The sequence below is a fragment of the Vombatus ursinus genome, unplaced genomic scaffold (genome assembly GCF_900497805.2).
Source record: "Vombatus ursinus unplaced genomic scaffold, bare-nosed wombat genome assembly UNPS02014811.1, whole genome shotgun sequence".
Classification (NCBI taxonomy): domain Eukaryota; kingdom Metazoa; phylum Chordata; class Mammalia; order Diprotodontia; family Vombatidae; genus Vombatus; species Vombatus ursinus.
In genome coordinates, this window is record NW_020954589.1 from 9,401,088 (window position 1) to 9,414,826 (window position 13,739).

Sequence of the window (13,739 nt, forward strand, 5' to 3'; positions counted from 1 at the left end):
GAGTATAGCAAGGGAGCTCCCAGGTGTCTAACCAGGAGTAAGAGGAGCCTTGGAGGTGAACGAAACACCGATTCAGATTTGGCCGAGCTGTGAGCTACCTTATAGTAGTCCCTATCAATTTCACCTCAGCAATGATTGTCCCATGAAGATCCATAATCTGAAGGAAATGTATAATCAGAAGGTCCCAAAGAAAGACTCCAATGCTACCTTGGACTTCTCCAAGTCTCATTTATTGCCTAATATTGTCAACTTTCAATTTCTGGCTCTAGGCCGGGGATCAGAAATGCAAATAATCCCAAATAATGGATTATCTAGAAATCATATCTGTTTCCTTTGGGAAACAGTCAAAGCTCTCTCTCTCTCCCCCTTTCTCCCACACACACCCACACAACCCCTCCCTCTGTACTCAACCCAACCCCTTTTCTAGCCTTATCTGGTGGTACTTCCCTTGCCTATGGCCAAATTGAGCTACCCAGCCCCTTCTAGACACCCTGCACTTTCCTACCTCCTTGCCTTGTTCATGCTGCTCCTTATGCCTGGACCTCCCTCTAAACTCCTTTTGTCCTTTAAAGCCCACCTCGAAAACTGCTTCTTTCCTGGGGTAAGTGTAGTTTAATGGAAAGAGGACTGGCTTTGGAGTTGGGGGACTTGCCTCTGACTCAGTCTGTGGGAATTTGGTCAGATCAGTTTACCTCCCTGGGCCTCAGTTTCGTCATTTTAAAAATGAGATGAACTCTAAATCTACAGTCTTATAAGTCTTTCCTGATTCCTCCTTTTACTGACCTTGCACTTTGGCTTCACGTAGCAGTTTTGTTTTGCACTCCTCTAAAGTACACTGTCATGCGTACATGATATGTGTACGTATCTATGTATATATGTATGTATGTGTAACTATATCTATTAGACTGAGTTTCATGAGGGAAAGGAATGTGTTTATCTAAACTTTGTATTTCCTCTACTTTCTTGCACTGTGCTCTGCACAAACTAGGTGTTTAATAAATGTTTATTGAATTGAATGGATTTGAATTGAGCTTGATAGCTCAATCTCCCTGGCTTTAGCCAGAGACCTAGCTGGGTAGTGGAAGGGAGGCTAGTCCACAAAACATATAAGCCACTTGTAGTTAATTTAGAGTTTGCTGTATTATAAAGCAACATGTCAACTGGATTCAAACTGCTTCATTGAATTTGATTCATTCAGCCCAAAATCACTGCTATTGATACCCTTTGCCCCATCTTGGTGAACTACCACGTGGGACTGCCAATATTTGTCTTGCTGCCCATGCAAATTAGGTCTTCTGAGCCTAGGGCCAGTAAAATTTACCTGCCCTGGGAAGAACAGATTCCAGTAGACAGTAAAGTGCTTTCCAGCACCAGCCTTCTGAAAACATCTTGACCCCACAGACAATGCCAGCTGGGCAGACGGTGAATATTTAGAGAGACAATTGACATTCCCAAAGCATCCTAGCAATTTTTGTTTGGCTGCATAGCAGGCTGAGTCTCACTGAGTATTCCGTCATGTATTTATTTTTAAATTTATGAGTGCATTTGCTTGCTGCCTTCTGCAATATGAGTCCGGTTAAGCTGTTAACCAACTGGGACTAGGAGTATGTCCTTAATATCCTGGTCAATTCAGAATCAGACACTATATAGAGACTGCTGGTGCCTCAAGGACATTGGACCTGCCTGACAGGGTGTAGCTAAAAGTCAAATAAGGATAGCTGGGTTTCTTCTCTCCTCCTCACTTCTCTCCCTTCTTTCCTCCCTGCCCCTACATTCCATTCCCCTTTACTACATATCTTTGGGAATGTTTTTGCAATACCCTCTTCACTGACAAGCCCTAACATGTTGACTGCCCAGTGGAATCTCTTCCCTGCCTAAAATTCTTTCTGTCCTGATTCAACTTGCAGGGTGATGAAAATAGAGGTCTTGTATTCTCTGGCATTGTGACTGGTCAACTCAGGAACTTTTCTTCCACAGTAGGGAAAATGTGCATAGAGTTTTATGGTGTAGTGGAGAGTGTCCCAGATTGGGAGTTGGGAGCCTAGGGTCCTAGTACTGGCGTTGTCTCTAACATGTTGTAGGGGTACAGTGGAGGGAGCATTGGATTTGAAGTGAGACGTCTTGGGTTTAAAGTCCTGATTTGTTACTTTGTGTTACTTTGGGCTTCCTCAATTCCGTATGTAAGATGAGAGATTTGGACTAAATGGTCTCTAAGGTCCTTTTTAGCTCTAATTTTTTTCAATTTCCTTAGTTGCCTTTTGGGGGTGGGGTGGGGGATGAGACAAAGTAGCTTGCAGGGTCTAACATCACTTTAGAAAATTATACCTTTGGTGATATTTTCCCATATAAGAAGTGCCTCCCAGCCCATGCATGTCTCCCTTCTGCCATCCCAGAGCATCTGTGACCTTGTAGGTCTTGGGACTCCTTCCTGCTTAGATGATAAAAACTTTCAGAACCTAATTTTTCTAGCATCATGTTCTTGTCACTTTGCTTGGACAGTGGCACACTAAACATTACTTTCTGGTTAGCAAGTCATTATTAAAACTGGGGTTTGTGACAATGGTTTTTTTTTTTTAGGGATGGGCTGACGGTTGAAAAGAGGGTCATTTATGTAGTATGGTTTGGGGGTTCCAAAAGGCATCCCTTGTCCCCTAAATCTCATCTCTATTGGCCTTGGATATGTGCCTGATATTCCCATATCACTCATTCTTTTCACTTGTGGAATTCTAGGCAGCTCATAAAACACGATATCATCTAGGAGGGTGATGTATTGAGCTATCAACCTCTTAGCTTAGACTAGGTTCTTAGATTGACTTGTTCTCATTTAGCAGCTCCCTGAGGGATCAAGATATAAGGACAGGTATATTTTGATGTAGGGGAGAGCAGGGCGTGCTGTGTGGAGAGAGATATGGGAGTTAAGGAGGGTGAGGAGCAGTAGAGCAGTAGGGTATGTGGGACAGCAACTTTGGCCTGTGGCACTGTTGTCCCTGGGGCTGGCAGGCTGTGTTGGTGATGGTGTTGTTCTGAATAGAGCCTGAAATGATCCTGGTCTAGCTGCTCTCCTGAAAGCTGTTCTTGTATGCCCATTCTGGCTAGATTCTTACTACATGATCAGTGACCCACAATTCATTTTGCAAATATAGGAAGGTGCCCCCCCCCACCCCAGACCATATCAGAGGAGACCAAAGCTTAGGGGCCTGCTTAATCTAACTATCTCTTCCAGCTTCTTGAAATTATTGATTGTATCTGTACATTGGTTTTGCCTAACTCATTAGAACCAAGATTTAAGGGAAGGAGAAGGGAATAAACATTTATTCAGAGCCTACATTTATTATACCTTTTTATATGCCAGGCATTGTGCTAATAAGCACTTTTACAAATATTATCTTGCAACAACCCTGGGAGGTAGGTGCTATTATTATACTCATTTTACAGTTGAGGAAATGGAGGCAATCAGAAATTAAGTGATTTGCCCAGGGTCACACGACTAATAAATGTCTGAGAAAGGATTTGGAGGCAGGTCTTCCTGACTCTGGATGCTCATGCTCTATCTACTGCATCACCAGCTACCTCAACATAAGACTACCATTTTTGTATGTTTTATACAGTTATGTGGCTGAATAAATATGTAGGCCAAATTATGTAATTGATTCAGACCTAAACCTGCTGTTTTCCCAATTAAGTGGAATAACTGAAGCCAGGGTAGGTTTTTGTCTATATTATTCAGATATCGTAATTGTCTCTGTTGACCCCTTTGCTTTGCCATTTGGCTTGGTAATGAAACCCAATAATTTTCACACACACACACACACACACACACACACACACACACACACACACCCTGAAACACTTCTTTGTACAAATCTGCTTGGGTTTTACTACACCTGTCACTTCTCAATTCCTTGGACATTTGCCGAATTGTGTGCTGAAAGCCTTTGAGCCTAATTAAGCAAAGGTCAGGAATGGGAACAGGCTCAATGAATTCCCAGCTGAACTTTGGTCATGTCCTAAGAGGGATCCTGACATGTGCCCACCGTTAAGTGTAAGGAGGCCTTGTTGTTCTTGACCAGCTCTCCTCAAAGATGAAAATTCTATAACACACTCAGATATTTAACAGGTTTTGCTTCAAGCTTAAGCTTCCAGGCTGTCCGATCCAGGCTTCGACTGTGTGTATTTCCCTCACTCCCAAAGGAAGGCAGGAAGCTGAATGCTCTCTCATGTTCCCTTTTCCTGAACAGTCTGTTTCTCAACTTTTTTACAGCTCTCATTAGGGCTTGAGCTCCTGTCTTGAAACTACAAGGAGTTTCAGCCTACAGATTAGGTTTATTAAAGTGATGTTAAAATAATAAAGAAACCTGTCAAAAAATTTAGCAGGCCACAGTCACAAGTGCCCTACCAATTATGGTCTAAGATATTCAGAGCTGGTGTTATAGGGTAGATTTTCCATTTTAATTTGATTTCCAGTTTCCTTGGCCTGATTTATAGGATCGTAAGATTTGGAACCAACTAGAAGGAACCTGAGTGATCACCTATTCCAACTAGCTCTTTTTATAGGTGAGGAAATCAGCTCAGGGAGCTTTAGTAATTATTAGGTCACAGATTTAATAAACAGCAGAGCCAGGATTCAAATCCAGGCCTTCCGAGGCCAAGTCCAGCACTCATTCCCCTGTACCAATTCTTCCAGACTTTGGGCTGGGGGTTCAAGGGAAGCTAAATAGTTTGAAAAGTCAAGGACAGTGAAAGTCACTCTGACTTCCACTTCATCTGAGAGAAGTGTCTTAGAGCCACAGGAGCAGGGGCATGTGAGAATGAGCCAGGATGCCTGGCAGGGGCCTCCATCCCCAGTGCCAAACTCTTCCCCCATCTTACCTTTGTACTGAGGTGTGAACTGCTTCATCGCCAAGGGTAGGGACTCATAGAATCTCTGTTCCTGAGAAATGAGGGGCTTGCAGATGGTATGTTCATCATATTTCATCATGCTTACGTGCCCCCCAACTTGGTGGACGAAGGGCTCCAGGAGCACCCCAACCCGAGTGTCCCCAGTATCCCTGCTGTCTTTAACGACCATGATGTTGGGGTCCAATTTTTTCTTGGATGGAGATTGAATCCCTAGGAGGGAGGATTCTTCTCTCAGAAGCTGTGATGGAGGAGAAGAGAGCAGGTTATCAGCAAAGCTCCAAAGTGGATGTCTGGTTATTCTTCCTATTAATCCTTAGCTGCCGTCACAGCAGGGGCTTCTTCAGGCATGGGGATTCCCACCAATGGCTTTTGAGAAGCAAAGAAGAAACACATAAATGGTTAAACGGAGAGAGCATTGTTTTGGGGTATAGAAGGTATAGTGGAACTCAGAGGTGGTAGTGATTTATGACTAGAGAACAGGTAAAAGTAGGGGAAGAGGAAAGAGAGCTATACTAGATTGTGATCTCCTTGAGAAGAAAGGCTGCTTCCTATCCTTTAGCTGCCATAGGGCCCACCATAGTGCTGGACACAAAGCAGGCCCTCCCCTCCTGCACTCTGCCACCCTGTTTTACAGTTTTAGCTACCTCATCCTTCTGTAGCAGTGTGTGGTCCTCCAAAACGAAAGATTCAGGACCATCATCCTAAACAAGGTGTGGCACTGTAAGCTTCTCAGACAAACACCAGAACACAGGGCTAAAGAAGGGCTTAAGTTGGTTCATTGGAAGCAGTGGGGAAAATTTATAACTTAGAGGAACAGTTCTGACAGTTTCTTTCATCTCAAATCATAATAATTTAAATCTCTATGGCGCTTTAAGGTTTACAAAGAAATTTCCTCAAAACAGCATTTTGAGACAAGTTGGAATCATGTTATCCCTATTTTTCATAAAAGGAGTTTGAGGCCTAGGGAAGCTGTCCAAAGTCAATTAGCTAGAAAGTGTCATAAGTGGAGCATGAACCCAGGTCTCCTGACTCCAGGTCCAATGCTCTACCACACCATACTTCCTTTATATGATAACATCATGAGATAGCTCTGTGCAATGGTATCCAATAATACCAACTCACTAATATAGTTCCCTACTAATATAGTTCCCCATAGCTAAGTATGCCCAACCGGGGAAAAAAAAGCTGTGTAAGGGACAGCTAGGTGGCGCAGCGGATAGAGCACTGGCTCTGCCCTGAATTCAAATCCAGCCTCAAACCAAACACTTGACACTTACTAGCTTTGTGACCCTGGGCAAGTCACTTAACCCCAGTTGCCTAAAAATTTAAAAAAAAAAAGCTGTGCATGATTAATTTTGTTTGTTTTCCTTCTAGGCAACAGCTTAGCAAGGCTATGGCTTCCAGCTTTGTATATACCAGTAATACTGGTAGTATTAGTTCATGCTAATACTGTCCAAAGAGACTTGCGTTGAGAGTTGTTGGCTCTCACAGAACACATGCAGTGTTCAAGTTCATCAGCCTCATACACTAAGCTTGTAAACAGCTCCAAACACTCCCTTTCCCACACCTTTGGGACCCCTCTTAGACTTGCTTCCCCTAGAAGGTCCCAAATATGCTTTGTATAGGGGGACCAGAAGGGGAGGAAAAGACATTTCATACAATGTAGTTTGTAAATGTTCAGGGTGACCATTTCTAAAATTCACCTGGAATTTCATAACTGAAATGCCAGTAGTGTCTGGGTGCCATGTATTGGGAGAGAGGGAAAGGGGAAAGTTACAGGCTTAATTGGCTGGTGTAGTTGTGTCGTAAAAACTAATCAAGGCATTTTTACCAGCACATGTACCTTTAGGGTCCATTCAAAGAGACAGTAAGGTTTGTGGGCAGTTTCAGAGATGCAAAGGGCAATGATTTAAAGATAAGTACGTCTGTAATTAAATTGAAATTTCGAGGCTTTATGTATCAGATACATTCCAGTTGTCTGAAAAGCTCAAATCCAAACATAATCTACAAGCATTTATTTGTACATACTATATGTCAGACAAAATGTACAAAACTACACCAATTTTTGTATTTCTAGCAGGACAGCTTAAAACCTCTTTTTTTTTTTTTTAAACACAACTCTAATAAAGTTTCCAGCTCTCACCAGCTGACCTTCCCCTGAAGAAAGGCCAGAAGACAGATATTTCAAGGATATCTGAGGAACCAGAGGATGAACCCAGCAATTAAACTCCTTTATAACCACTTGTGGATGAAACGCAGGCCTCTCTGTGGCTGACACAGCTATCGGTTTCACAAGAGACCAGCTTCTGAATGCAGAGTAGATTCAGAACACATGCATGATGCGAATCTGAATCTGACAGATATGTTTCAGGTGTTTCCTAATGTAAGGCACAGCTGGGTGCTGTTAACATTTGTGTTTCTAGCACAACATGTACAGAGTAACTTATTGCTGTAAAAATATGAAACAGCAGATAAAATGCTGTAACCCTGTAGGGTACAGAGCACCTTTTTTTCCCCTTTTTATCCAAAGAGCTTAAAGCATGTGCTACATCCTCTTAAGGTAGGAATGGTCAGGTTTTTTTTTTTTAATTTTTAAAAATTCATCTTACAGATAGAGAAAATGAATGCCATGTATATGAAAAGAGTTATCTAAAGTTACATAAGTCATTGGCAAAAGTGACAGAAGGACCCAGGTTCTCTTAGTCCTGGGCCAAGCTGACTTCCTTCCTTCCTCCCAACTGCTCATCATGCTAACTCCACATGTGATTATTGCCATTAAGTAACCTGACAGGCAGAGAGGATCAGTATATTTTGTGACTGCTGGCTGTTTCCCAGTCTCTCTGCTTTTTCAGAGGCAAGCCGAGGTGGAGAATAGGGGTGTGTCTTTCTACTAATACAGTAACACTACTGGAAAAATGGTTAGAAACATTCGAGGGAGACAGTTTTGTTTAGAGCTTTTGTTGGGGGGGGGCAGGGGGAGTGGTGGCATTTATCTTCCTTCGTTTTGTTTTATGGTTGATATGTTAGCCTGACAGAGGAATTTTTCCAAGAACCTAACCTGCTTCTATTGCTTATTTGTAAACCAAAGTCCCAGAGTGTTCTACTCAATGTTGTAATCACTGAGGTAGCCGCCAGTAGCAGCATATCCAGTAGCATACTGGTATGTGCTCTCAGAGGGAAAGAGAGGCAGGACAACCTCATAAAACCTAGAGATTCCGTTTACAGACAGAAATAAGGACCCTGACAACCACCCCAGAAGTCAAATGTTGCTCAACAGGAAGATCAGAAGTAAGCAAGGAATCCATCAGCTAGTCCCTGCTATGTGCCAGGCACTACACAGAGCTCTGGAAGTACAGATACACAGAATGAGACAATCCCTACTCACAAGGAGCTTGCTATTTAAGAGGAGAGATAGCAAGGACATATATAAGTATATACAGAATAAATAAAGCAAAGAGACGGGCCTTGAATCTAGATCTTTGTTCCCTGTTTTACTTCTCAGAGATTTTGGTGCATGTTGTGCTCTAGATTTGGGGAAGGAATAGACTGGGAATAACTCAGAAGGCTGTTGGACTTCTGCTTGGTAACCTACTTGGAACTCTCAGACTTCTGTCTTACGACTTTTATTGCTTGGTTAGCTTTTTTTTTCTTTCTTCCCCAAAGTCTTTATATATTCCTTTTGTCATTTGTACCTCATTCATATCCCCAAATCCCCTCCTCTCTCCATTGAATTCTCCCTTATAACAGAAAAAGTTGCATGTAAACAGAATGACTGTCTGACAGCATATGCAATGTTATGCACCTTAAATCTCTGTTTGAAGGAGGAAAGTAGGTTTTGTCATCTGTTTTACAGGCCTAAGACTGGTGATTGTTATTCATCTGAGTCTGGCTTTGGCCATCTTATTCTAATGAGCTGTATCTGTGAGTTGAGCTTGGCCAAGGTAAGCTCTGTGAGCTTCCCTCAGTCAGGAGCTTCTCACTCAGGGTCTGAAGGTGATCCCAGAAATTTTCAGCCTGTAGTGTTAACATTATCTCTGACTTTCAGGAGATGAACCATTTGGTACTAGGAAAAAAAACTCTTCTTCAGAAGATTCCAAAGAGATAATAGTAAACATTTATTAAGCACCTACTAAGTCACAGAGGGACAGCTAGGTGGCACAGTAGATAGAGTGCCAGGCCAGGAGTCAGGAAGACTTCTCTTCTTGAGTTCAAATCTGGCCTCAGATACTTCCTAGCTGTGTGATCCTGGCTGGGCAAGTCACTTAACCTTGTTTACCTCAGTTTCCTCATCTGTAAAATGAGCCAGAGAAGGAAATGGCAAACTACTTTCATATCTTTGCCAAGAAAACTCCAAATGGCGTCACAAAGAGTTGGACAGGACTGGAAGATGTCTCATCATCATCATCATCAACAACAACAACAACATGTGGGAGGCACTGTGCTAAGTGCTGGGAATAACACAAGTTGATGGGTCCTTTCTTAGTTCAGAGCTTCTTGCCATATGCAAATCAATTTTTGTGCCCACTGCCACTGGCACAATTGATTTGAGACCCACCAGTCTACCCATCTGTACCTTGCTTTCTTAAGAGCAGTAGGAATTAGGAGGTTCTTGTTTTGCCTCTAACATTAACCTTTTGTGTGACCCAGGACAAAGCATAAGATCATGGAAACTTGGAGAAGGCCACATTTGGTTAAGTTCACCTGATCGAGATTAGATCTAAACAAAAATTCCCTTCTCAGTATCCTAAACAAATAAGTCCTTGTTCAGCCTCTGCTTGAAGACCTCTAATGATGAGAAACCATCACCAGTCGTTATACTAATAGTTTTCTAAGGCCCGTTTAACTTTTGGACATCATTCAGTTTTAGGAAGTTTCCCCTAACCTGGACCTAAATCTGCCTCTCTGTATGTTCTGCCCTTTGTATCTTTGTCTACCCTCTGAGACCAAGCAGAACAGATCCAGCATCTTCTTCATGTGGCAGCCCTCTAGGTGCCTGAAGACAGCCACCATGGGATCCGTGAGATTTCTTTTCCCAGGGTAAATATCCTTCAAACAATCAATAAACATTTATTAAGAGCCTACTAAGTGTCAGGCACTATGCTCAGTGCTGGGGATACAAAAAGAGGCAAAAGAGAGTCCCTGACCTCAAGGAGCTTAAAAATCTAACGGGGGAGACGGTATGCAAACAAATAGCTACCATGTAAGCTATATACTGGACAAATAGGAAATAATTGAACGAGGCAAGGCACCAGAATGAAGCGGGGTTAGGGAAGGCTTTCTGTAGAAGGTAGAATTTTATTTGGGACTTAAAAGAAGCCAGAGAAATCAGTAGTTAGAGTGGTGGGCATTTCAGACATGGTGAACAGCCAGAGAAAATTCCTGAAGTTGAGAAGTAGAGTGTCTTGTTTGTGGAACATCCAGGGCTAAGCCAGTGTTACTGGATTGAAGAGTATGTGTCAGGGAGTAGGGTATGAGGAGACTGGAAAGGTAAGAGGAGGCTAGGTTATGAAGGCTTTGAATACCAACAGAGCATTTTGTATTTGCTCCTAGAGGCAATAGGAAGCCACTGAAGGTTATTGAGTGTGTGTGTGTGTGTGTGTGTGTGTGTGTGTGTGTGTGTGACATGATTGGAACTGCATTTTAACAAAATCACTTTGGTGGCTGAATGGAGAATGGGCTGGAATAGGGAGTGACTTGAGGCAGGCAGACCCTCCAGCAGGCCAGTGCAGTAATCCAGGTATGAGGTTATGAGGGCCTCCACCAGAGTGCTGGCAGTGTCAGAGGAGAGAGAACATATTTGAGAGATGTTGCTAAGGTGAATTGACAGGTCTTGGCATTAGACAATAGTGCGTGAGAGGTGGTGAGGAATAGGTTGTGAGCCTGAAGAACTGGGAGGGTAGTGTTGCCTTTTACAGTAATATGGAAGGTTAGAGAGAGGGGAGGATTTAAGGGGACATATTGAGTTTAAGATGTCTACTGGATATCCAGTTTGACATGTCTGAAAGGCAGTTAGAGATGTGAGACTGTAGGTCAGCAGAGAGATTGGGGAAGGATAGGTAGATTTGAGAATCATCAGTATAGAGGTAATTAAATCTATGAGAGCTGATGAGATCACCAAATACAATAGTATAGAGGAAGAAGAGAGAAGAGCCCAGGATAGAACCGTGAGGGACACCTCCAATTAGAGGACATGATCTGGAGGAGGATCCAGAAGAGAAGACAGAGAAGGAATGGTCAGATAGGTAGGAGGAAAACCAGGAGACAGTGGTGTCCCAAAAACCTAGAGAGAATAAAGTATCAAGGAGGAAAGGGTGATCATCAATGTCAAAGGCTCCAGAGAAGCTGAGGAGAATGAAGACTAAAAAAAGGCCAATGGATTTCATAACTTAGACATCATTAGTGACTTTTGAGAGAGCAGTTTCGGTGGAATGATGAAGTTGGAAGCCAGATTGTAAGAGGTTAAGAGAGAGTGAGAGGAGAGAAAGTGCAGGCATCTGTTGTAGATGGCCTTTTTGAGGAGTTTAACTACAAAGGGCAGAAGAGATATAGGATGATAGATAGCAGGGATAGAAGGATCAAGTGAGGATTTTTTTCAGAATAGAAAAGACATGGGAATGTTTGTAGCTAGTAGGAAATGATGCAGTAGACAAGAAGAGATGGAAAATAAGTGGGATGGAATGGGATCACTTGAACAAGTAGAGGTTAGCCTTGGTGAGGAGTAAGGCCACTTCATCATGTGAAATAAGGATGAAGGAGAAAATGGCAGGAGGCATCTGAGTGGTAAGAGATGAGGAAGAGGGGAGAACAGGAAGCCCACAGCAAATGTACTCAATTTTTTTCTCTCAAGTATGAGGCAAGGTTCTCAGCTGAGAGGGTGGAGGAAAAGGGAGCCATGGGAGGTTTGAGGAGGGATGAAAATGTTTGGAAGATACTGTGGAAAGTGAGATAGTTACTTTATAAGGGAGGAATAGTAGGATCGTCTAGCAGCAGTGAGGGCCAACATAAATTTGTAGTGGACTCAGCAGAGTAGTTGTGGGATTTTCTCCACCTTTGTTCAGCATCATATGTATAGGTGTGAAGACAATAAATGGTGGAAGTCATCCAAAACTGAGGCTTGGCTGGGTATAATTGGCAATCAGATAATGGGCTAATGATTCAAGAGAGGACAGTGTAGAGTTAAACTGGAGTTCAACATCAAGGAGCCAAGATGGGAGAAGAGGAGAGAGTGGCTAGTGCAGAGCAGATGGCCTGGGAGAGAACAGAGGGGTCAAGGGATTAGAAGTCACAATGTGGAAGAAGAGTAGGGTTATGTAAGGGAATGTAGAGGGAGAGGTTGAAAGTCAATAGATGATGGTCAGATAAGGGGATTTCAGAATTCTCAGACATGGAAGTGGTGCATTTGTAGGTGACGGCAAGATCAAAGGTATGGCCATCTTTGTGTGTGGCCGAGGTAGGGTGGAGGAGTAGCTCATGGGAGGTGAATAGGTTGAGGAAATGAGTGGTTAGGTATTTGAAGGAGAATCATTATGTGTGTTGAAGTCCCCTTCCTGAGCGAGATGGGGGAGAGAAAAACAGCAAGCCAGAATTCCTTGAGGAAAGAAAGGGAATTATTTGGGGATTCTTTAGACAACAGCTACCAAGATTTTGATTGGGTGGTAGATATGAACAGCATGAATGATAGAAATGATACTAAATGATAGAAGTAGGGGGAGAACTTGGAAGTGGCAATGGGGAGCAAGGAGCATTCCATCTCCCCCGCCTCAATCAGTAAGCCAAGGAGAATGAGTGAAGGTGTACTCAGTACTGGAAAGGGTTACTAGGGAGGCTGTGCTATCAGAGGAAAGCTAGGATTCAATAATAGCTAGTAAATGGAAGGAGTGGGAAAGGAATAAATTTAAGATGAAGGGAAATTTGTTGCCTCTGGAACAGGCATTCCAGAGGGCACAGTGGAAAGGCTGGGGAGGAGTTAGGTTAAAACTTTGGGGTGGTGGGGCAGCTAGGTGGCGCAGCTAGGTGGCGCAGCTAGGTAGCTGTGTGACCCTGGGCAAGTCACTTAACCCCATTGCCTAGCCAAAAAACTCCCCAAAAAACAAAAAAAAAACTTTGGGGTGGGAGGATTGAGGGGGATGGGAATATTTCCTGCTGCTTATTCTCCTATGGCACCTCATTTCTCTTAGGTTCAGTTTTTTCATCTTTGAAAGGAAGTATCACTCTATTCCCTATTACAGGATTTTTATGATGATCAAAATGAGATCATATATGTCAAGTGCTTTGGAAAGTATAAGAAAGTAATACCAAAGTGAAGTATTCATTATTATCCTTAAAATGAATGGATGGGGCAAGCCATTGAAACCCTAAGCCTCATTGAAACCCTATTCCTCATCTGTAAGATTAGGGGGTTGAAAATGAGATGGCCTCTAAAGCCCCTTCAATCCTTGGGGGAGTCAGTCCACTCAGTTTTGGAACTCATCCTGGGACTGTTATGTCCTGATTGGTGAGTGGTACAAATTCATCTAATATTGACTCTGGATATCCTACTATGTGACTATCTGCTCTACCATCTCCTGGTGCCTCCTCTTCCCCTACATTTCCAACAACCACTTTCCATTTCTTACTCTGGAAATAGTAATCAAATGATTACTATCATTTCTTCTGGAAAGTAGCGTCTCTGACTCCACTCCTCAAGCCAAAATTCCCTTCCTTAGCCACCAATCTCTTATATGTGTTTTACCACCTTGGAATTAAAGCTCCTGAGGGCAGGCAATGTCTCATTTCTGTATTTATATCCCCAGTACCTAGCACATAGTAGGCATTTAATAAATGCTTTTTATTTCATCCAT

At 42.8% G+C, this 13,739-nt stretch overlaps 1 protein-coding gene across 1 annotated transcript in view; it reads right to left on the minus strand.

The window, feature by feature from the left end:
* Positions 1-13,739, minus strand: part of IP6K3 (inositol hexakisphosphate kinase 3) — a 35,416-nt gene that overhangs the window by 15,077 nt on the left and 6,600 nt on the right. The window contains exon 2 of the mRNA XM_027876549.1: positions 4,870-5,137. Coding sequence (XP_027732350.1) covers positions 4,870-5,068 — 199 coding nt within the window. The 5' untranslated portion in view covers positions 5,069-5,137. The remainder of the gene's footprint in view (positions 1-4,869; positions 5,138-13,739) is intronic.